Below are 23942 nucleotides of genomic sequence, written 5' to 3' on the forward strand. Positions count from 1 at the left end.
CGATGGATGGTATTGAGGAAACACAGGGGAAGAAAAATGGGGAGGGAGGTGGGAAAAGTGTCAGAGGAAGGAGAGGCAGGGAACTGGGTGGCAGCATCCACACAGGACAGCCTGAGCAGGCCCTGGGGGAGTCCTTGGTGCTCAGAGCAGTCCCGTGGCCCTCAGGAGTCGGCCCCATCCTGGCTGCCTGCCGGCCTTGTCTTAGAAGACTGGCCTCACGATGGATTTCAGAGTGAGGTCCTCGTTTAATGACCTCCTGTGGTCGGAGGTATGCAAGACAGTCGCATGGCCACCACAGATGGCACCATGGAATCCAGAAACATGCACTTGCTGTGACAGTTATCGTCGTTAGTAGTATTCCAGGTGGGCAGGACACGCATGCCCCTGGGGATGGCACACGCTCCACTGAGCGGGTACCTGAAGTAGACGGCTCCCTCATAAAGCAGAAATTCTACATTGGTCTCCTAAGCCATCAGAGCAACTCCAGAAGGCTCTTGTGCATGGAGAGCATCCTGAGAGGGACCCCCCAGGCCCTGCGAGCTTAGCCTGGGCAGCCCTCAGCCCTCAGGGCCCCCGCCACTCCCGTGCTCCTCTCTCTGTGTGTGTGCAGACCCTGTGCCTGTGTTTGAGGCAGCGCGCGGCCTAGACGACAGACTGCAGCCCCCCAGCTTCGACCCCAGCGGGCAGCCGCGGCGAGACCTCCACGCTTCGTGGAAGAGGCACCCCGAGCTCCTTGGCCCTAAAGGTACTGATAAGGCCTTCACGGGATGTCCATAATGAAAAAACAGGCTGTGGATCTTCAACAGCCAATCTTGGCCGCCTTTGGAGGGGTCGGGGGGCAAGGAACTCAACTTTATCGTTTCAGATGTAGGATGGGTTATGGGTACGTCGCTGCAGAAACAAACCAACCCGAAATCCCAGAAGCTTAATATATTTGAAGGGTGGGAAGTTGGAGAGGATGCTCCATGGAGTCACTCGGGCAACCCAGCTGTGGTGGTCCCACCATCTTCAACACATGACATCCGGAGTCACAGTGACTGGTGACAACTTGCCAACAGGCAAAGAAAAAATGTGGAGGGTCATACTGAGGTTTATGGGTCCAGGCTCAGAAGTGGCCCGCATCACTTCCACAGCCACTTGTCATTGGCCAAAACTCATTCATATGACCACACCCAGTTGCAAAGGAGCCTGGAAAATCTACTCTGTGCCCAGGAGTAGAGGGAAACAGGATATGAATACAGCGCTGTCTCAGCACCAGATAAGACAAGTCAAAAAACTAGAAAAGCTAAAAATATAGTTTAGGTATACATATATTATGATTAAAATGTTTAAAATCAAGGAAATGATGAACAAAATCCATCATGGTGGTTACCTCTGGCAGGTGAGGTAGAAGGTCTCCTGGGGAGAAGCAAATGTGCACATGAAAGCTCTTGGTAGCCATCTAACGGTGTTCATTGAGCTTCAAGCCCAGCACTGTCATAGGCACTGGGGACATAGCCAGGAGCAAAACAGACAAAAATCCTTGCCCTCGTGGCACTGACCTTATAGAGGAGAGACTGTCAACCAATAAATGTTAAATATATAGTATTTCACATGGTGAGAAAGATTAGGAGGAAAATTAAGCAGAGAAGAGTCAGGTTTAGGGATACTTGTCTAAGGAATAAATGAGGAGGATTCACCTCAAAGTTCAGCAAGATTACCTTCTCTCTTTTTTTTTTTTTTTTTTTGTAAAGGGCCAGAGAGTAAATATTTCAGGCTTTGTAGGCTTTCTGTTACAGCTACTAAACTCTGTAAAAAAAAAAAAAAAAAGCCATAAAACATATGTAAATGAGTGGGTGTGGCTATATTCCAGTAAAACTTCACAAACAGAACAGGCGGTGGGCCAGATTTGGTCCAAGGGCTGTCTTTGCAGAACCCTGGTCTACCTCCTAGAGTTGTGGAGAAGATAATGGCCTGAGGCATTCCAAATCAAAGTTTGACTGCTGTGGCACACTCCCAATTTCACAGCCCCCTCCCATCCCCCCAGTGCCTAGTGGACACCTGCTGTATGCTTAGTCCTGGGCAGAGTCTTCTGGGGAAGATTTATGGTGACTAAAATACAGCACTTTTGCCAACTCTCTTCCTGTACCCAGAATGCCCTTCCAGCCTCCCTGACAAGCCAGCTTGTCCCTCTAGGTGCCTCTAGGGTTTGAACTTCCTTCTATCAGAATAATAGTAGTGGGAACTGCCTCTTCAGAGCATTTGCTCTGTGCCATGTGCCTTTCACACAGTATCCCACTGTCATCTTATATCAACCTTCTGAGGTACCACTGGCCCCATTTTACAAAGGGGTAACTGAATCTCAGAAGCAACAGGTGGCCAAGCAGGCATTCAAACCAAGGGCTCTTGCCCTTGGCCCTAGGCTATGTCTCTCCGTGAGAGCACTTGTTACTCTGCATCGTAAGGGTCAGACCTTGTTTGTTTGTTCACTTCTGTGGCCTCAGCCCCTGGAATATTCCCAGTGTATGTGTGCGTGTGTAAGAACGAGCCAGGCCCTGACCGCTCTGTCAGGCCCTCACTCTGCACACTGCCCAGCCCTGCACTCACCCTGCTGTGCCAGGCTCACAGTAGGAGTTTAACAACCAGGACTGAACTTAACTGACTCAGGCCCAAGGGCAGGAGCCCAGATTTTGGAATTCTTGAGACATTCACGCTTGATGGCCGGCCCTTGAGCAGCCTTTCTCCCCATGAAAAATTCAGTACCAAAGGCACACACTGATCCCCTAAAGGAGCCACCAGGGGCTTGCAAAGGTACAACTGATGTGGGCCCTGCCCAGGGGCACCTGCAGGTGAGGTCAGCTATGACTGAGCATCTGAGTATGTGCCACCACCTATGGAGAGGGGAAGTTAAACCTAGAGCTACCCCGTGGCCCGGCCATTTCACTCCTAGGTAATATATACTCCAAAGAACTGAAAACAGGTGCTCAAACAGAAACGCGTGTGCACATATTCACAGCAGGGCTATTCACAACAACCAAAGGTGAAAACAACCCAAATGTCTATCAGCAGATGAATGGGAAAACATTTATGACATATCCATAAAATGGAATATTACTTAACCATAAAAACAAACCTAGATGAACCTCAAAAACAGTTTGCTAAGTGAAAGAAGCCAGACACAACAGGACATACATTATGTGTGATTCCAGTGATCTGAAATATCCAGGATATGCAAATCCCCACGGACAGAAAGCAGATTAGTGGTTGCCAAGGGCTGGGGGAGGGGGAAAAGGCGTGACTGCTTAATGGGGACAGGTTTCCTTTTGGGGTGATGACAGTGTTCTGGAATTAGTGCTAACGGTTGCACAATACTGTGAATGTACTAAATGTCACTGAATTGTATACTTCAAAATGGTTAAAATGGTGAATTTCATGTTATGTATACTTGACCATGACTCTTAAAAAAGTAAGAAGGCCAAGGAGGCTAGAACAGGTCCAAGAGGGCAAAGGAAGCACCTGGGCCTGCTGTCTGAGGCCGGCACTATGGGGAATTGACTTTTGTGCACACACACCCCCCACGGCTACAACCCAGCCGACCACGTGATGGCAGGTTTCCACAGCCGCACTCTCTCTAACACTCGAGTTTGAGAAATCAACTCTTATCCCAGCACTGCCGATCTGTCCAGTTTGCAGAAGGCGGCTCTGGCTGCCATGTCGCTTCCAGCGATGGGCGGTTTTCCCTCTTTTCCTCCCTCCAGAGCAGAGAGAGGGGACGTCTCCGGCCGGACCCACGCTGACCGAGGGGAGCCGCCTCCCAGGCATTCCCGGCAAAGCCCTCCTGACAGAAACTTTGCTGCAGAGAAATGAGGCAGAGAAACAAAAGTGAGTGGGGAGGAACAGGCGGGGGGCCCTGCTGCCCCACCTGGCTGGGAGGTGGGACCATCAGGGAATCTGGATTCAGGTTGGAGATAGAGATCCAGGCCTGGTTCAGTGGCCAGCCCTGGGCAGGTCACATCACCTGTCTGAGCTTCAGTTTTCCCAGCTGGGAAATGGGACCAATGGCGGTATATTAGGCAGGGTTCCCCAGAGAAATAAAACCGGAAGGATTTTTTATTTTAATTAATTAAGACATGTATTTCAAGGACTTGGTTCACACAGCTGGGGCTGGCAAGTCTGAATTGGTAGAGCTAACCAGCAGGCCGGAAACTGTCAGGCGGGAGTCAGTGCTGCAGTCTGGCGGCAGAATTCTTCCTCAGTTTTATTTTTAAGACTTGCAACTGGTTGGATGAGGCCCACCCACAGTATTGAGATTATTCTCCTTTACTTAACACCAGCTGACTGCAGATGTTCACCCCATCTGCAGAATACATTCACAGCTACCCTGAGATTCGTGTGTGATTGGACAACTGGGTGCCAAAGCCTGATCAGGTGGGCAGGCCGTGTCGACTCCTAGTCTCCGGTCAGAATGAACGTATGCACTTAGCTCAGTGCTCACTGGGAATGTGTCAGTAGATGGTTGCCCTTACAGCTGATGTGGGAGCAATAGTACCTGGATTATTATGATTTCTGGATTCTTGGGGCTTTTCTAGGCCAGTTTCATGGTGGTCATTACATCTAGCCTTTCATTCACTTATTCCTTTATTCATTCATTCCATGTATTTATGGGACCACCTGCCGTGTGCCAAGCACTGTTCTAGGGACACAGCAGTGAACAAATGGACAAACCTCCCTGCCCTCCTGGAGTTTACCTTCTCATGAGGAAGACACAAGTTAAACAAGATAAAGTCTGCTACATGAAGATAAGGGTTGTGAAGGAAAAGAAAGCAGAGAAGGGGGGATGACATTGAGGCTGAAGTTTTAAATAGGGTATGAGGGGAGGCCTCACTGAGAAGGTGAGGAAAGCCCTGAGAAGGTGGGGGTGAAACTTGCAGATATATAGGGCAAGAATGTTCTACACAGAGGGGACAGCCAGTGCAAAGGCCCTGAGGCAGAAACATGCCTGGTGTGTTTGACCAGCAAGGAGATGAATGTGGCTGGAGTGGTTTGAGTGAGACACCCACTTTGCCAATGTGTAACACACACCTCACCCTCACTGAGAGGGTCAGGGTGTAGGATCAGAGGTAAAGTTCCTTCTCTAGAGTCTCTGATTCAGACAACGTAAGACCCAAGCTTTGTATAAACCTTCCCCCAGTCCAGCTAGGGCCCTTGTTTCTCTGCTGAGACACTTGTATCACACCTAAGCTCTAGGCTATAGTGGGCTGGATGACCATCCCAAACTCCTGACACAGAGAAGGGAAAAAATGCCTCCCCGGGGACAGGAATAGTAACTAATGATATTGAGGGAACACTGGGTACCAGGCATCATACTGAAGGTGTTTCACAACACTCACAGAGGCAAACCCCACTAGAAACCTTATTGTACAGATGAGGAAACTGAGGCCCAGAGAGGCAAAGTCACTACCTGATGTAGGTCCACCCAAATGCTGCCACACAGTCAGCAAAACAGCAAAGCGGCCAAATGCCTGAATGTCATGTTTAAGGACCCTTTAAAAAGGCAGGGGTGTAGATTACAGAGAACAGGTAAGAGGGGTAGGAAGACAGGAGGGCCACCTTGGGGACCCAGGCAGGGCCCATCCACACAGGCACGAGCAGAGCCATTCTGAGCAGGCTCAGTCTCTCTGCAGGGGCCTTCAAGAAGTACAAATCACTTTGGCAGCCAGACTGGGGGAGGCAGAGGAAAAGATCAAAGTCCTACATTCAGGTATGTATCTGGCATGTGTTCCCTGGCCCCGTGCAGCTCCCCAGCCCCGTCAGACCAGGAGGAGGAGGAGAAGGGGACAGTGACACTGTGAACACAGGCTCAGGTATTCTAGAATCAGGAAGGCGAGAGGGGAATTTGGGAAGGAAGTGGAAGTGGACCCAGTGGGGGTCCGAGCCCCGTCCCCAGAGGCCATATTGCGGTGGAGAGAGGCCTTGAGAAGTAGAATTAAATCAGGGGTGGCAAAGGCAGTGCCTGTAGGGGCCAGACACACAAACAAGCAGCCAGACTAGGGAAAGCCGTAGGAAAGGGTGGGATCTGGAGCAAACTAGAGGACCTGGGCCTTGACTAAGAGATGGCCACTGCTGAGCACCAGCCAGCCACTGCCATATGGCCCAATGTCACCAAGCCTCCAGATTTTTTGGAGATTTAGAAATCTGGAATTTCATGAGAAATCTCCCATTTATTATAATATACACATATCCGTTGACTTCATTGCTCCTCCCTGTCCCCCTCACCTGCCAGGTCCAGACCTCAGGATGGGTGAGCTCATGGATGGATGGCCCCACCCAGGTCCTGGAGTGACCTAAGCATGTTGGGTAGCTCATACCCAAGGCCATGGGGCAGACAGACCTCTACCACTTGCCTGGGTGCCCTGGGCTTCATAAACTCCTAGAGGGTGATCTCATCTGCCCTCTGACCGGCTTGAAGCCCCTCCAAGGGCAGGAAGCTCTACCTGTCACTGGTTCTAAAGACCTTCAAAAGAAAGGTCTTCCTTCACTACCTTGAACCTCATTCTACTTTCTGGGCCCTGCAGCAGGAGTGGGTTCCTGGGGAAAGCAGGGGGCACTTCACCCTGGCTCTTTACTTTTTCCCAGCGTTAAAGGCCACACAGACAGAGCTGTTGGAACTGCGGCGGAAATACGATGAGGAGGCAGCATCCAAGTAAGTGAAACCCTGCTGAGGTATGCCTCCTCCCTCTGACCCTCCCAGACATGCCTCCTCCCTCTGACCCTCTCAAATACGCCTTCTCTTTCTGAGTCTTCTCCCTCTGACTCACCGCCGGAAGCACCTGTTTCTTTAAGCACCCTGTGTTCCCCACCCCCATAGGCACACAGCTGTTCACCAGTCATTTGCTGTGCCATTCATGCAGCACAGAGTATACATGACATTCTGGGTCGTGGCGGAGCAGGGTCTGCTGGGCAGGGGCCTCCCCATCACCCCAACCTCCTAGGACTGTCTTCACCACAGCAACCCAGGCCAATCCTCAGCCGAGTGTCATTCACTTAAATTACTCTGGACTCAACGTGGCCATAAGACATCACTTATTCCACAAACACTTATTTAGCACCTACTATTTACCCAGTGCTGTGTTGGGTCCCTGGAAGAAACATCAGAACGTGGCCCTGACCCCAGCTAAAGAGAAGAGACAGATGGTAACTGATGATATACAGTGATAAATTCGCTCCTTCACAGATACTGTTGAGCACTTACTGTATGCTCGGCCCTGTTCTGGGCACCTGGTGAACACTAAGAAGGGAAGAACTGAGAGCAGCAAGAGAGAATAACAGGGAGGGCGGGTCCTATTACCCAGGGTAGTCACGGAGGACTTCCCTAAGGAGATGACCTTCAGAATGCAACCCAAAAACGAGAAGGAGATGACCACGTGAAGAATGCAATGCCGGGTTGAGTGCTGGCGGCAGGGGGACAGCTTGCACGGAAGAAGGCCCCGAACATGCCTAAAGCACATGCGCGGCTTAGAGTCACCAGATACTCCCCGCAGGCCTCCTGTGTCCCCCACCCCACACTCAGCAGAGAGGCAGCCGAGGTGGATGAGGCCTGACCTGGCCCCCTCGATGCTGGCAATCTGGGGGTTGGAGGGCAGGAAATAAACAAATGACCACCCTGGGGGTAAGTTGAGAGAGGCCTCCCAGGAGGATACTTTAGAGCTAGGTTTTAAAATTTTCTTTTCTTTTTTTTTTTTCTACTTCAACCAATTTTAATACAAAAGGCTGGAGGGCACGGTGGTGGGAGGGGGGCAGGCATCAAGCAGGGGCCGGGCCGCCAGTGCCAGCACAGCAGTGACCTTGCAGATCCTGGATGCCTGGTCCCTTCGTTTCCACACCAGTTTGAAGTGGTTTGTCATACGCCTCCTGCACGACATTTTCTTCTCTATCCTTGAAACTGGATTACTGTGGCTTCCTGGTTGCATAAAACTTTTTGCAGTGTTTTATACCCTTGGAAATATTGCTGCATTAGCCAGTACGTGCTTTTTTTTTTTCTTTAATTTTAATTTTTTTAAATTTACATCCAAATTAGTTAGCATATAGTGCAACAATGATTTCAAGACTAGGTTCCTTAATGCCCCTTCCCCATTTAGCCCATCCCCTCCCACAACCCCTCCACCAACCCTCAGTTTGTTCTCTATATTTAAGAGTCTCTTCTGTTTTGTCCCCCTCCCTGTTTTTATATTATTTTTGTTTCCCTTCCCTTATGTTCACCTGTTTTGTCTCAAAGTCCTCATATGAATGAAATCATATGATATTTGTCTTTCTCTGACTAATTTCACTTAGCATAATACCCTCCAGTTCCACCCACATAGTTGCCAATGGCAAGATTCCATTCTTTTTGATTGCTGAGTAATACTCCATTGTATATATATACCACATCTTTTTTACCCATTCATCCGTCGATGGACATTTGGGCTCTTTCCATACTTTGGCTATTATTGATAGTGCTGCTATAAACATGGGGGTGCCTGTGTCCCTTCAAAACAGCACACCTGTATCCCTTGGATAAATGCCTAGTAATGCACTTGCTGGGTCGTGGGGTAGTTGTATTTTTAGTTTTTTGAGGAACCTCCATACTGTTTTCCAGAGTGGCTGCACCAGCTTGCATTCCCATCTTTTTTTTTTTTTTTAATGTTTTATCTTAGAGAGAGAGCTCGTGTGTGAGCAGGGAAAAGGCAGAGAAAGAAGGACACAGATGATCCGAAGTGTCAGCTTTGTGCTGACAGTGGAGAGCCCGATGCAGGGCTCAAACTCATGAACTGTGAGATCGTGACCTGAGCTGAAGTCAGATGCTTAACTGGCTGAGCCTCCCAGGTGCCCCAGAGCTGGGCTTTAAAGCTCAGGGTCCTGTTCTCTTAAGGAAGGGGATCCTGGGTAGAAGGCACAGCAGGGGAAAACACCTGGTAGCTCTGTGGACAGCTTAGGAGAATGGACCCCTGGGGGAGGCGGGAGGCCAGGCTGCCCGGAAGGGGCGCAGTGCTGAGGCCCTATTCCCCTTCCCCCAGAGCCTGAGCTCTTTTCCTCCCAGCCTGGTTTCTCTCCAGTAGGAAGGGTAGGGGGCAGCCTCCTCAGCCTTCCATTGCAAGACCCTTAGGTTCGGGCAGGGGCTGGGGTTATCAGCCTGGTGGCTGCCAGAAGCCCTTCTCAGGGTCTTATCTTTCTGTCTCAGGGCAGATGAAGTCGGCCTGATCATGACCAACTTGGAGAAGGCTAATCAGGTGAGAAGACATGTGCCAGGGTGGGGGTCTCGGGCGAAGGGGGGAAGGGACTGAACCCAATCGATATTTATCGAACCGTGTGCCATGCTGAGTGCTAGGGCTGGGAGATGTTTGGGACCCTGAGCTCCCAGAAGAAGGAGGGGGGATGCTGGCAGAACACTCAGAAATAGGGTGACTCAGGCAGCAACAGTCAGGGAAGGGGTACCTGACCAGACACAAGAGTCAGGGAAGAAGACGTCCTGGAGGAAGGGCCATGTTGCTGACACCTGTCGAATAAATTGAAAATGTAGAGGGATGGCATTCCAGGCCAGGGAACAGCCTGGGTAAAGGCCAGGAGGCTGCCTACAGAGAAAAGCCGGTGCCCTTCCCTGGTGGCTGCTGTGCAGGTGACATTTTCCAGGTGTCTCCAGACAGCAGGAGGAAGGCAGCAGAGCAGTGACTGGTGAGCCCAGCCCGCAGGCCAAGCTGGGCGGTGGGTCTGTCCCAACCAGACTGTATGAGGAACCATGTTCCACAGAGCCTGGGGTGGTGACAAGGGACAAGCCCTAGCGGCTTCTTTCCCTCCCTCCCCACCAGGGGCCTCCTGCAGCCTTCTCACTTGATCCCAGCCACAACAGCTGAGCACTGGGTGAACCCAAACTTCCTTGGGGCCCCATCTTCTAGTCCCAGCCCGGGTCCTTAAAAGCCCTTTAACCTCTATGAGTCCCCGTTATCACTTATGTAGAAAGGGTCCTGCACTCTGCTTTCTGGCCTCAGATGTGTTGCCGTCTGGTAGACAAAGCTGGCAAGACTCTGAAAGGAGGCGAGGTGTGGCCATGGGGTCTTGTCTGGAGTCTCAAGGGCCCAACACATCTCTACTTGCCCCCGGGTCCCTGCAGTGCCAGCAGCCAGGGACATGGCCAAGAGGGGCCAGCAGGATGACAGAGCAAGTGGTCATTTCCCCAGAGGAGCACACTTTGCAGCTGGGTCCTAAAGCCCAGGAGCTGTTCTCTGGAGGAAAGGCATTCCAGGAGAAGGCACAGCAGGAGCAAAGGCCCAGAGGATGGCTGTGCAGGCATAAGGGCAGCCCTGCTCCCGCCTGTAGAGGAAACTCGGAAAAGGGTAGCATTCATAGGGTGATGTTTTTGAATAGGCAATACATTTCCATAGTTCAAAACTCAAAAAGTTTGAACTCCCTTCTCCCTCCCCAACTTGGCTCTCCGGTTCCCCTCCCCCTGGCAGCCTCTCTTACCTATTTCTAAGGTCCCTTCTAGAGATCCACTCACAAGCCCATGAATATATCTACTTTTACCCCTTTTTAAAACACAAACTATAATATATACTATACCCACCCTTCTGAACCTTATTTTTTCCATGTGTATATCTTAGAACTCATTCCATATCTGTATAAAAATAGTCCGTGTGTTTTACTGCCTGTAGTATTGTAGTACATGGACGCACTGTCTCCCAACCCAGGGATGGCAGACTTTCTGTAAAGGGTCAGAGAGTAAGTATGTTTAGGTACACGGGTCTCTGACACAGCTGTTCAGCTTCGCTGTATGTGAAAGCACAGACGGTATGCAAGTGAGTGAGTGTGGCTGTGTACTAGAAAAATTTAATTTACGAAACAGGCATCAGGCTGCAGTTTGCCCGCCGTGGTCTAACCAGTCCCCTGTTGATGAAGATTTATGGTATTTCCAATCCTTTACCATCATCATCAGGACCACAGTGAACGCCCTTGCACGGATATCTTTTCACACGTGCGTGAGCCAATACATAGGGTAAATTCTTAGAAGTGGAATTACTGGGCTGAGGATCTGTGCGTTTTTATTTGACAGATGTGGCCAAACTGCCCCCCCCCCACCGTGAAATTGTACCAATTTACACTCACTGTAGCAAGTTAAAAGAGGGCCTGTTTCCTTATAGCTCTCCAGTATTGTGTGTCATCAAACTTTCGGATCTTTGCCCGTCAAGTAGGCTCGAGAACAAAGCTCTTAGAGTAGTTTGGATAGGAAACAATTTTTTTAATGTTTCTTTTCTGAGTTTAAAAGTAAAACTTCATTATAGAAAGTACGGAGAAGAAAATAAATGTCATCACATTAGGGTTTTTTAAATCCGTATTAATATTATCCAGAATGTGAACAAGAGGATTCTGGAGAAGAGCAGGTTGATATTACTAGTAATAACCCTGCCAGTTCGCCCCAGTTCTTACCCCTGAGGTGACAAGAATCAGATAGCACCCCGCATGCACCAGAGTTTGTACTGTGGGCAAGGAAACCCCCCCCCCCATGTGACTCTGGGTCGTTATATAGGAGAGGGGCTTTCTGAGAGAGGGAGAAAACTACCTCCCAAGTGCCAGTATGAACAGAAGGGTGAGGTTCCTGGGTTCTTCGCATGTGGAATGCGAATGCTTCTCTCCAGGGGAAGATAAGACTGGTAGGTTTCTAGCAACTTTAAACCCAGCTTTACAACCCAGGGGATGTCATCCGCCATTGACACGTAGACACATGCCTTCAGAGAGGTAAATCCCTCTGCAGTTCTTCCCGGCTAATCAGTCACAAGCTGATTTCCAAGCTTGTCATTTTGCCCACGTCCTAAATTCCAGTCAGATTTGCTTGGAAAGCCCAAACGGTGCGGAAACATAAAAGTATTTCTCTACAGCCCCACACACCCAAAACCTTTGCCAAAACAAAACTGTCTTGAACCATTTCTGTAACAAGGCAGGATACCAGTAAGTAAATGAACAAATCAGTTAAAAAAATAAATTACCAAAATGTGAACATGGATGTGTGTGGGTCTCCAGGTGCATATAATAGGCATAGCATCTTTTTTTTTTTTTTTTTTTAAATATAGCTTAGAGAAGTTTGTTTTTTTTTTTTCAACGTTTTTTATTTATTTTTGGGACAGAGAGAGACAGAGCATGAACGGGGGAGGGGCAGAGAGAGAGGGAGACACAGAATCGGAAACAGGCTCCAGGCTCCGAGCCATCAGCCCAGAGCCTGACGCGGGGCTCGAACTCACGGACCGCGAGATCGTGACCTGGCTGAAGTCGGACGCTTAACCGACTGCGCCACCCAGGCGCCCCTAATAGGCATAGCATCTTGATTGCCAAGGTCAGCGTGTAAGTCAACCGTAATCAGTATAACCTGCACCACCAGCTGAGGGAAAAAATACAGTCCCAGCTCTTCCAGTTTTATTAAAGTTAACCAATTACTGACACATTTATATGTGTCAAGCACCTGGCTAAGATACCTAATGAGCTGTATTTTACCGGATCACTTACTTTGCCAAACAATCCTAGAAGGTAGTTACTTTTATCATTCCCATTTTACAAATAGGGAAACCGAGGCTGGGCAGATGAAGTCTCTTGCCTAAGGTCGCACAACCAGGAAGTGACAAAGTACAGATTTCTCTCTAAAGCCACAAGGCTACATTGTTAACACTCGGAGTCTCTCTTCCAGGCTTTTTTCTTAGAAATTTTTGAGGAGTTAAGATCTACCATAGACCCAGTTCAGTAAACTGGCATTCTGATTTAGATGTATTTCGGAACACCTCTGCAGTAGATGTGTTTCATTGCCCCCATTTCACAAGAGGAAAACTGAGACCCAGAGAGGGGAAGTGACTTGCCCAAGGGCCTGCCACAGCTCACGGAAGCCACCTCTGCGGACCCTCCATCCAGGCCCCATTCCATGCTAGGTGACATGGGAGCTGGAGACAAAGGCCCAGCCCTGCCTGAGGCATGCAGAGTGATGGCAGAGGGCCATGGTGGGATCCACTATGGCCCTGTTCACCTCTTAACTGCGCTTGCCCCAATTCTCCCCCCCCCCCACCCCCAGCGAGCTGAGGCTGCCCAGCGGGAGGTAGAAAGCCTTCGAGAACAACTCGCCTCAGTCAACAGCTCTATCCGCCTGGCCTGCTGCTCCCCCCAGGGACCCAGTGGGGTAAGGATGGTGGGAGAGTCAGAGGGAAAGGTTGGGAAACGCCGTGTTGGTGAGTATGAATATATGGATGGGATGACGTCTTGTGAGTCAGTCATGTGCATCCGTGTGAAATTATGCACATGACTGTATGTGGATACAGTGGGCATAGCATTGCCCAGGTCAATGCATAGTTTACTATAATTACTATGACTTGCTTTACCAGCCGACGGTCAAATTACAGCCAGAGCTCTCTTCAGGCTCAGGCTTCCATATGTGATTAATAGGAAGTCCAGCATCCTCCTCTGGAGGCCGTTCTTTACTCCAAATTGTCCAAAAATGCCAGCAACTTACTCAGGCCAAAGAGGACCATTTCTATTGCCAGATGCCTGGCAAGAATGGGTGGGAGGGAGGTAATTGGAGCTGTAGAGTGGCGGTGTGGTTTGGCGGTTGCCACCGGGTGTCGCCATTGACCACTGGTTCTCAATTCCTGCCAGACCGCAGTGGGACCGCTTAACCGCTTAACCGAGATGGGAGACTGACACTCCCGTCAGCCCTTAGTTCCCAAAACATGATTCCAGTAGGGCTTCCCAGACAGCCACGTGCTACAAAGAACCAGTCTTTAGTCGTCAACCTTGAGGTTCCTGTGTTAAGCCTGCTTAGTTAGTGCATCTTTTTCTTTCCTCCTGGTTGGTGCCCCTCTGGGGTCCTGGGGTCATAGAGATATCATTCAGAGCCACCCCAACCTACCCTTCTGTCATGTGTTAAGGTCTCCATTTCAAGACACCTGACTGGCTCAGTCAGTAGAGCACCTCTTGATCTCAGGGTAGTGAGTTCAAGCCCTATGTTGGGCATGGAGCCTACATTAAAAAAAAAAAAAAAAAGAATCTCCATTGCTCCTCTCCCAGAAAGCCTCGGGTTTCTTCTGTAAGCTGGTCCACCTTCTTTCCAGATCTCTGCATACCAAGGGACTAGATTCCCACTTCCTCACATAATAACGGGGCTGCTCCAGGGTGATTTGCAGTCTCCACCCATGAACCTGAAATGGCCAGCATGGTTTTCACTTCAGCCGACACCCTGGTACATAGACCGGTGTGCCTGTGTCTGTCTTTCTGTTTAAAGATTGGAATATGTCTCCGTGAACATGTGTTACTATGAATGTGTGTGTCTGTTGGTGGCCTTTGGGCAAATAACTGTATCCTTAATCTGACTGTGCCTCGGTTTCCTCATCTGTACAAGTAAGACCTGGACCTGCCTTGTAGAGCTATTGGGAGGATTACACGTAAAGTACCTAAAACAGTGCTTACCCTATAGTCTCGGCTCAGTGGATATTTGATGATACTATTCGTAGTAGTAGTAGTAGGTTTGGGGTGTGTCTGAGGTGTTTTAGCCCATGGCTCATGTGATCTCTGAGCACATACGTGTCTCTGTGTGTCACAGTGACATGTCCATCTGAGTATATCTCTTTAATACCTGGGTATTTCTGTGTGTCTGCATGTCAGCAGGAGGACTCCAGCAGGTCCTTGTGTCAGTGTGTGCTGTGTCTGTAGGTGTGTCCCCCTGTGTCTGTGTCCCAGGAGGCAGTGTGCATATGGCAATGTGCCTGTATATCTGTACAACGCAAAGAGTGAGCACAAGAGAGGCTGAAGGCAAGAGAGCTCATGAGGACACCTCAGAACGAATTTGCCAGTGGTTCTTAATTAACCCCCGTGGAACCCAGCAAATGCCTGTGCTAATCAGCCATAGGGAATTTTGCCGGTTTGGAGGGTGAGTTTTTCTGAGCACAACAGTGGCGCTCGATGCTAATTAATTTAATGTGTTAATGGCATCCGCTTCCTGTTTTAATTGGCATTTATCTCCCTGGAAGAATAGCCAGTATTGGTAGTGGTAGGTTGTGTTTTCTGTTTTGTTTTGTTTTTTCTGACGCTTCTTAGATTCATTTGTAACTGAGCTCAGGACCAGCCCGACTTCAGGCCCTCCCAAGCATCAACCTCCTTTGTCTTTTTCCAGGACAAAGGGGCCATTTCCTAAAATCTGGAGGAGCCATGGGGCTTGGGGCTGAGGGCAGTAGCTACAAGGTCTCACATCTAACCCTGAGGGTCTGCCTTGAATGGAGGGGAAACATCTCGCTGGGATAGGAACTGTGCCCAGTGTAGAAACCTAAACCTTTATCTGTGAGGTAACCTCTGCTGGGAATACCCAATCCCTACCACTTCCTCACCGGGTATTGCCCTTTTTTTTCGTTCCTTTTTAACAAATGTTTTCTGAAGTATAATATATATAAGAAAAAATGTGCTTATCAGCTTATCGTAAGTGTATAGCATGTTGAGTTTTTCAGAGATACTGTAACCAGCAACCAGTTCAATAAGTAGAATATTCCCAACACCCAGAACAATGCCCCCCCTGTGTTCCCATTCGGGGGCTACTCCCCAAGGGGAACCACTCTCCTGACTTATAACAGCACAGCTGGGGTGTGCCTGTTTTCATTACCTGATCTTAATTGGAACACACACACACACACACACACACACACACACACACACTTTTGTGTCTAGCTTCTTTCACTTCATAGTATATCCGAGAGAGTGATTCATGCCGGTGTTAGTAGTTGTAGATTATCCATTTTCAATGCTGTATAGTGTTCCATTGTGTGGATGTACCACAACCTGTTCATCCATTCTCTGGTTGGAGGGCACTTGGAGGCATTTGGAGCCCAATTTGGGGCTGTTACAGAGAGAATTGCTATGAATATTCATATGTGTTCACATGTGTATCTTGGTGCATAGATGGCTGCTTTTCCCTACACATACCAAGCAGAAACACGTCTGCCCTTGGTGAATGCTGCCAAGCGATTTTCCAAATCACTAACTTGTTCTTAAACTTCATCACAGTTTGGACCCATCTTTCTCCAGAAAACCTCCTCTGCCCATTCCCCCTCAGTTTGAATAAGAGAGGGAAATCATCCAGGCTGGTAGGACTGGCCTGAGCAAAGGCTCAGAGGTAAGAAGAGGAAAGCCAGAGCCTGTAAGGAGGAGCTGAGTCACTCTGGGGTGCACGGCATGGGGGCCATGCCATAGATGGATTTCCCATTCTGTTTGGGATTCAGGGGTGGAGCCCTGCAGCCCCCTGCCCCACACCTCCCAGCCCCTCAAAGCCCCACTCTGTCCTCAGGATAAGGTGAACTTCGCGCTGTGCTCAGGCCCCCGGCTTGAGGCTGCCCTGGCCTCCAAGGATCGGGAGATCCTGCGGCTGCTGAAGGATGTGCAGCACCTCCAGAATTCTCTGCAGGAACTGGAGGAGACCTCTGCCAACCAGATTGCGGACCTGGAGCGGCAGCTCACGGCCAAGTCCGAAGCCATAGAGGTAGCCCTTGGGAGAGGAGGTGTGCAGACAGGATCTAGGCAGGGCATCCCCAGACAGAACGACGCGGACCAGCCTTGAACCATCTTTATTTTCTCCTCTAGAAGCTGGAAGAGAAGCTCCAGGCACAGTCTGACTATGAAGAAATTAAAACAGAGCTGAGGTACTCAGCAGAGGGGGGCTCCACAGAACCCCCAGCCCTCTTCCTTGGCAATGCGGGGCCCTTGGCAAAGTGCATGATCTTCCTCCTCCCACCACATCCCATTTTGTGATGCCCTTGTCTCCTCTCCATGGCACCTCGGGTATCAAAACCTAACCATGCATGGCCCCTTGCCATCAAGAGCCACCTATTGGAGAGCATGCAGGGTAGCCTTGTGGTCAGTGCTGTGATCAGTGCCTTGTGATCAGGTTGGCTGGGGCCCGCGAGTGTGGGAGTGGGTTAACGCAACACCCCTCCAGGTATGATGGAACCGGTTCACGGGCCTGCTACTCAAGGCCTGTCGTTGCCCTGAGTCCAGTGTTATGTAGGGTCCACGGGGTGGGGCAGTTGTTCTCAATCGGGGAAGATGAGCTAGAGGAAGTATCTCTCAAGACCTCTCCCGAAGCCCGGGGAATGTGGCTGGCCTTGGACTCTCTCCACTTTCTCTGGCAGCATCCTGAAAGCCATGAAGCTGGCCTCTAGCACCTGCAGCCTCCCGCAGGTGAGTGTTTCCGCCACTGTCCCCGCGTTGCAAGCTGACCTTGAGAGCCGTCTGCCCACCATGCCCTCTCAGCCCAGCTTCTTGTCTCCTCAGGGCATGTCCAAGCCCGAAGACTCGTTGCTCATGGCAAAGGAGGCCTTCTTCCCCACGCAGAAATTCCTTCTGGAAAAGCCTGGTCTTCTGACCAGCCCTGGTAGGGGAGGCAGGATGCTCTTGGGGCCAAGGGGCCGGGGTGGGGGCTGTTTGTGGGCCTCTGGCCTTCTCCACTGCCTCCCATGCAAGCAGGAGAGTGATGGAGAAAAGGGTGCACATTGATCGAGCACCCGCTGTGTGCCCGGTGCTGAGCTGGGTGCTCTCCATGGCCAAGCCAGCTGGCAGTGTCCCGCACAGTGTCCACACTTGCCTTCCTCACACAGCTCACCCAGGCCCTCCCAAGGCCCTCCAAAAGGCTCCAACTCATCCCCGATCCTTAGTGAGCAGCAGGAAGAGGTCACAGGGCACAAGGAGGGCATTCACATTGCACCCCCCACAGCAGGCTGCTGGAAATGGCCTGTAGACATTGCTGTCTCCCCAGATCACCTCCTCAGCTCTTCTCCCCACACAGTGGCTCCATGACTTTGTCGCCATGTGGCCCCGGCCAAGACTCTCTGTGCTGCCTCTGTTTCCTCATCTATAAAATGGGGTCAATAATGGATCCACTTTGTGGGTGCTGTTCACATGGGGAGTGCAAACACATAGGATGCCTAGGACGAGGAGGGCTGGAAGGCAGGCACCAGGAACGGGCATCCTGCTGAGGTGGGCATTGATCTGAGCTCCCCACCTCGGGGCCAGGTGCTAGCACGTAACAAGTGCTCAGTGAGTGTTCTTGATGGGGTGGGGGTGGCTGCCCAGAACTGGAATGTGGGCCAGGCCTGCACAGGTAGGGATTTCAGAATCAGAAGGGTAGCTTTTAGTACTGCTGGATGCCTATAACACTTCTCTCCCCCACCCTGCTGCCCTCTCTCCCCTCGTCCTGCCCCTGAATTTCTCCCTCATGTGTGTGTCTTTCTGTCTTACACTGTCTCTCTGCCTCCCACTTTCTATCTCTGTCTCTGTGCCTTTCTGTCTCTTTCTGCCTTTCACGCTGGCTCTGCCTCGCTGCCTCTCTCCGTGTCTCCCCTGCGCATCCCTCTTATTTCCCTCCCCTGTGCATCCCATCTCCCCTGTGCATCTCTCTTATTTCTGTCTGTTTCCCTATCTCTGTTTCTCTGGTGTCACTCTCTGGGCGTCACTCTCATGATTTCTTTCTTTGTCTCTCTCCCTCTCTCTCTCTGTCCCTCTCTCTTTCTCTCTCTCTCTCCCCACCCCCATCACTGTCCGCTTCTGTCTTTCTCTCTGTCTCTCCTCTTTTCCTCCATCTGTCTCTCTTGGCATTCTAGAGGAGGACCCTTCAGAGGATGATTCCATCAAGGACTCCCTGGGCACAGAGCAGTCCTACCCATCGCCTCCACAGCTCCCGCCACCGCCAGGGCCTGAAGACCCCCTGTCCCCCAGCCCTGGGCAGCCCCTGCTGGGCCCTGGCCTGGGCCCCGATGGCCCAAGGACTTTCTCATTGTCCCCCTTCCCCAGCCTGGCTTCTGGGGACAGACTGGCAGGGGACACACTGCTGTCCAAACATATGATGCCCCCGGCCACCTTCAAGGGGGAGGCGGGTGGCCTGCTGGTGTTCCCCCCAGCCTTCTATGGCACCAAGCCGCCCACGGCCCCTGCCACCCCAGCTCCTGGCCCTGAGCCACCCGGGGCCCCCGAGCCTGTAGATGGGGGTGGGGGCAGCACAGCTGGGGCAGGGGCCGGAACCGAGGAGGAGCAGCTCGACACGGCGGAGATTGCATTCCAGGTGAAGGAGCAGCTGCTCAAACACAACATCGGGCAGCGGGTGTTTGGCCACTATGTGCTGGGGCTGTCACAGGGCTCGGTCAGCGAGATCCTGGCCCGGCCCAAGCCCTGGCGCAAGCTCACAGTGAAGGGCAAGGAGCCCTTCATCAAGATGAAGCAGTTCCTGTCGGATGAGCAGAACGTGCTGGCTCTGAGGACCATCCAGGTGCGGCAGAGAGGTGAGGGCCCATCCCGAGGTGAGGGGCTCGGCCCCAGCCTCCCCAGCCAAGCCCAGGGCAAAAGGCTGGCTGGGGGCTGAGAACACAGGCTCTGGGGTCATAGCCTAGTTCTGCCACCTCCCAGCTTTGTCACCTGGGGCAAGTGACTTTGCCTCTCTGTGCCTCAGCCTCCCCCTTTGTAAAATAACGAAATGTATCCTCGTCCCTCCTTCCTGGGGCCTTTGGCTACCTCTTGCTCCCCACATGGGCCTAATGGGACAGCTCAGGCTGATCATTGTGGGGAAAAGGCTGGGCCCGGGAGCTGCCCTGGCAGGTATTTCCTGAAGACCTCCAAGCCTCAGTTCACCCATCCATGAGATGGCCTGGCTTCCTGCCAACCTTGCCAGACTTGATTTTTAGGGTAATCCATGTGAATGGCCCGGGCTTTGACCTCATAATCACCTGAGTTTTGAGTTCCAGCTCTGCCATTCACCCACTGAGTGACATGCCTCAGTATCCCCATCTGTCCCCATCTGCCAGCCTCCTATGAGGGTTAAATGAGTATAAGCTACTTAGTACAGCACCTGGAACATAGGAACTGTTTGAGAACTGTTAGCTATGGTGGTGGCAGCCATCATTGTTATCATATTATTATTAATATTAATACTAACACTATTTCAAGTCAGAATCATTTGTAGATCCGGTTTGTTACACAGACTGGCTAAACAGCGGTCTTGCCACACGCACTCAAGGTCTGGCCCTCCCTCTCCCAGCCCTGGCCCTGGAGCCCTCGAGGGAGGAGGGGACCAACCCTTCACCCTGCCCAGCTCCAGGGACTGACCCCCAACATGCAGGTCCCCCTGACAGATGCCCCCTTGCCTCCCCCAGGCAGTATCACCCCAAGAATCCGCACACCAGAGACAGGCTCAGATGACGCCATCAAGAGCATCCTGGAACAGGCCAAGAAAGAGATCGAGTCCCAGAAAGGGGGTGAGTGTGACCACAGCAGGTGAGGCCTGAGGCCTCCAGGGACTGCCCAGAGCAGGAGGTAAGGCCGGGTCCACCTTCATCCACCACGGCGGGGATTCCGAGCAGGTCAGAACTGCTTTGCCAGCCAACCTGCACCAAGCAAGGTCTGGGCCTGGAAAGCACCAGGTCCAGGTTGGTACGGCAGCCACCAGCCATGTGTGACTATATCCATTCAAACTGTTTAAAGTTAAATAAAACTACAGCTTCAGTTCTTCAGCCTCACTGGCCACCTTGCAAGGTGACAAGTGAGACGCCGTAGGAGACACCCAGTGACTGCTGCAGCACTGGTCTGGATTGTCCGGATGTCCTCAACTTTGAGGAGACACAGTGACCAGTAATCACACAGGAGCTTGTCAAGAACAACGCTCGAAGCCTCACCCTCCTTCCTGCACCTCCTCCACTTTCTAGTCCCCAGGGAGACCCTGTTTTCCTGCCTTCCTCCTACCCCCCAGACTGCACCTTCTGCACTTTCCCAGGGCCCTATATTAGCCTCCTCGTGCTACTGTTCGGCCACAGACTCAGTGGCTAAAAACAGCACAGTTTATTCTCTCACAGTCCCAAAGGCCACAGTCAGCCTCACTGGGCTAGAGTCAAGGTGTCAGCAGGGCTGTGTTTCCTCTAGAGGCTCCAGGGAGAATCCATTTCCTTACCTTCTCGAGCTTCTGGAGGCGCCCACATTCCTTGCTTCACGGCCCCTCCTGCATCCTCAAACCCAGCATCATAGCATCTTCCTCTCTGTCTCTGATCCCCCTACTTCCTCTCACAAGCACCCTTGTGATGATGTGGGGCCCACCCACAGAACCCAGGATCTCAAGACCCCTAACTTAATCACATCTGCAAAGTCCCCTTTGCTGTGTGAAGTCACGGTTCGGGTCCCAGGGACTGGGACGTGAGTGCCTCTGGGAGACCCTCATTTAGCCTACCAGAGTGTACATTCTCCATCAGCCCCTCAAACGCAGGGTGCCCCCCAGGCCCTCTGACTTTAGTCTGATGTTTCTTAGGTGAGTTGGTCCACTCCTGGAAGTTCCAACAACAGCCAAAACATCCCTTCTCCAGGCCACACCTCTCTCGAGAGTTATGGAGCCATAAGCCAGCTGCTGGCTGGGAATGTCCACCAGGGTCCCGCACTGACATCGAAGAGTCAGTGTGTCTGAGACAGAACTCCCTCTCTGCACCCACCCCCCTCCCCCTCCCCGAACCCACCAGCTCAGGACTGGGAACCTGTCGAAGATGCTGCCCGACACCCAGGCGGGGCGAGAGGCTGTCCTGGACTGCCACCATCATCACTTGCTGGGACTGTTTCATTAGCCTCTTCACTGGTCTTGCCAGTGATATTCTAGGTCCCACTGCAGCCCATTCTCCACCCAGAGGCCAGAGAGATCTTTCTGGAGCATACACAGGGTCATGTCACTTCCACAGCTCCTCCCCATTGCCCTCAAGATAAAAATCCCAGATCCTCAGGGTGCCTGGGTGGCTCAGTTGATTGAGCCTCCAGTTCTTGGTTTCAGCTCAGGTCATGATCCCAGAGTCGTGGGATTGAGCCCCATGTCCCTGTGGTTGGCTCGCACTGCGTGTGGAGCCTGCTTGAGATTCTCTCTCTCTCTCCCTCTGCCCGTCTCCCCTACTTGCTTGCACTCTCTCTATAAAATAAAATTTTATTTTTTAATTAAAAAACCCCAGCTCCTCAACAAGGCCTCCAGGCCTTATGGTCTTGACTCCTCCCAACCCCCAATCCTTCTCGAATGAAATGCTTATAGCCATGTCCATTCTCATGCTATTCCCTATGCCCCTAATGCCGTCCTCACCCCTGGCCAATTCACAATTCAACTCAGAAGTCACCTCATCCAGGAAACCCCCCACCTCCATCTGGATGGAATGGATACTGATCCTCCTTGGACCCCCTATAATCACCTATATTGCTTGGTGCAGTGGAGCCAGAGTGGCCTGGCTGCAAATTTTGGCTCTGCTGTTTATTAGCTGTGTGACCTTGGAAAAGTTACTTAGCCTCTCTGTGCCTCCATTGTCTTACATTTAAAATAGGCACAGTATTAGTACTCCTCTCCTATTGTTGTGTGAGGATCTTGTGTGAGAATAGGACTGGCAAGCACTCAGCCTGAGGGCCTGGCATGTCGAAGATGCCCCTGAAGATCTAGCCATCATCATAGTTAACATTGTCATTATTTTTCTCTCGTTGCATTTGTTCATGTTACACATGCCTCTGCTGACATGTCTGTACTTCCTATCAGTCTGAGGGTTTTTTGCAGCCAGGGACCAACTTGCATCCCTGCACCCAGCACTGTGTAGCACAGCACAGTGTAGACTGTAGCGGACTTTGGACCTGATGCTGGCTTCATGCTCCCGCTTTGTGGTGTCTGCTGCCCCCTGGTGGCACCTCAGAGCAAGTGTCTCGATTCCCAAGCCTCTGTGGCTGGAGAGCCAAGGGCCCTCCCCCTGCCTGGTCCCTGGGAGGGGCAGAGGATGCTTTCCCAGCTAGGAGCCTACACTGCCCCATCCAAATAATCCACTGAGGCCCATCTATGTACACCTCAGTTTCTTTCTTCTTGATCGGCTCCTGGAGCAAGAGAGGCAGTCATTCGGTAAACATTGGTTAAGCACGTACTGCATACTGGAAACAGGTTACAGCTGTGAACGAGACACAATAGTGGAGTGAAAAGAACCATGAGAAAAAGACTAATAGAACTCTTCCATTAAACAACAGGACAGCTGAGACCAGAGAGGGAGAGATATACTCACAGTTACACAGAGGCCAAGGGAGAACCCAGGTCTCCTGGCTCCCCGTACAGTGCTCTCCCATGGGGGTGGAAGGGTCAGAAACAACACACAAGACAGCACGGAGATTAAAAAGGCAACATCACTGCAGAGTGGGCCAGCCAGGGGCATTCCATGCAGGGTCTGTGAGGAGAGGGCAAGGGAAAAAGTGCCCGGGTTGTTGCCCCATGCCCCTGACAAGAGTGAAAGCAACTAACAGCCCCCCAGGGAGGAGACAAATATGACTAACTGCTAACTCGAGAGTTCTACTCTGGGAATTGAGGGAAATATCCAGGATGGGGACAAAGATTTATATACAAGCTATTCCTTTAACGTTGCTCACAGCAGTGACAAACTAGAAACAACCTAACTGTCCAGCAGTGGGGGATCAGGTAAATAAAGCAGAGACTATACCTTCAGGTGGCATAGGCAGTCATGAAAGATAGAACTTCTAATCATAAGACAAAATACTCATGTTGATACTGGGTGGGGGCAAACCGGGCTACACTCCCACATCAAGTATGATCGCCCCACGTATGAAGTTAGAAAGCAGCCCAAAGGAAATACGTGAGGAGATTTCATGTGGTTGCCTTTGAGAGAGAGATCAAGGGGATTTTTCTTTTCATCTTAAGTTTTGCTTTCTTAACTCTCTGCAATAGGCATGCAGTACTCTTTTATTTTAATTGAGGCAAAATTTACTAACCGTTTTAAAGTGAACAATTCCATGGCATTTAGCATATTCACAATGTTGGGCAGCCACCACTGGATAGCATTCTGTTTGTGTGACCATGTCACTATTCATTATCCTTTCTGTTCTCCATGAGCATTTGGGTTCATGCCATTATTTTGCTATTAGAATAAGTGAAGCAG

At 51.1% G+C, this 23942-nt stretch overlaps 1 protein-coding gene across 9 annotated transcripts in view; it reads left to right on the forward strand.

The window, feature by feature from the left end:
• CUX2 (cut like homeobox 2) overlaps positions 1-23942 on the forward strand; it is a 320662-nt gene that overhangs the window by 277524 nt on the left and 19196 nt on the right. For 8 of the 9 annotated variants that reach the window (XM_053902021.1, XM_019467450.2, XM_019467452.2 and 5 more), the window contains 12 exons: positions 611-745; positions 3738-3861; positions 5664-5740; positions 6616-6682; positions 9197-9245; positions 13061-13165; positions 16313-16504; positions 16606-16664; positions 17154-17202; positions 17275-17395; positions 18621-19295; positions 20163-20264. In XM_053902021.1, coding sequence (XP_053757996.1) covers positions 611-745; positions 3738-3861; positions 5664-5740; positions 6616-6682; positions 9197-9245; positions 13061-13165; positions 16313-16504; positions 16606-16664; positions 17154-17202; positions 17275-17395; positions 18621-19295; positions 20163-20264 — 1755 coding nt within the window. The remainder of the gene's footprint in view (positions 1-610; positions 746-3737; positions 3862-5663; positions 5741-6615; positions 6683-9196; positions 9246-13060; positions 13166-16312; positions 16505-16605; positions 16665-17153; positions 17203-17274; positions 17396-18620; positions 19296-20162; positions 20265-23942) is intronic. The other variant, XM_019467446.2, reaches the window with a different exon arrangement.

Source organism: Panthera pardus, unplaced genomic scaffold (assembly GCF_024362965.1).
Source record: "Panthera pardus isolate Hobbes unplaced genomic scaffold, ASM2436296v1 HiC_scaffold_15, whole genome shotgun sequence".
Taxonomy (NCBI): Eukaryota; Metazoa; Chordata; class Mammalia; order Carnivora; family Felidae; genus Panthera; species Panthera pardus.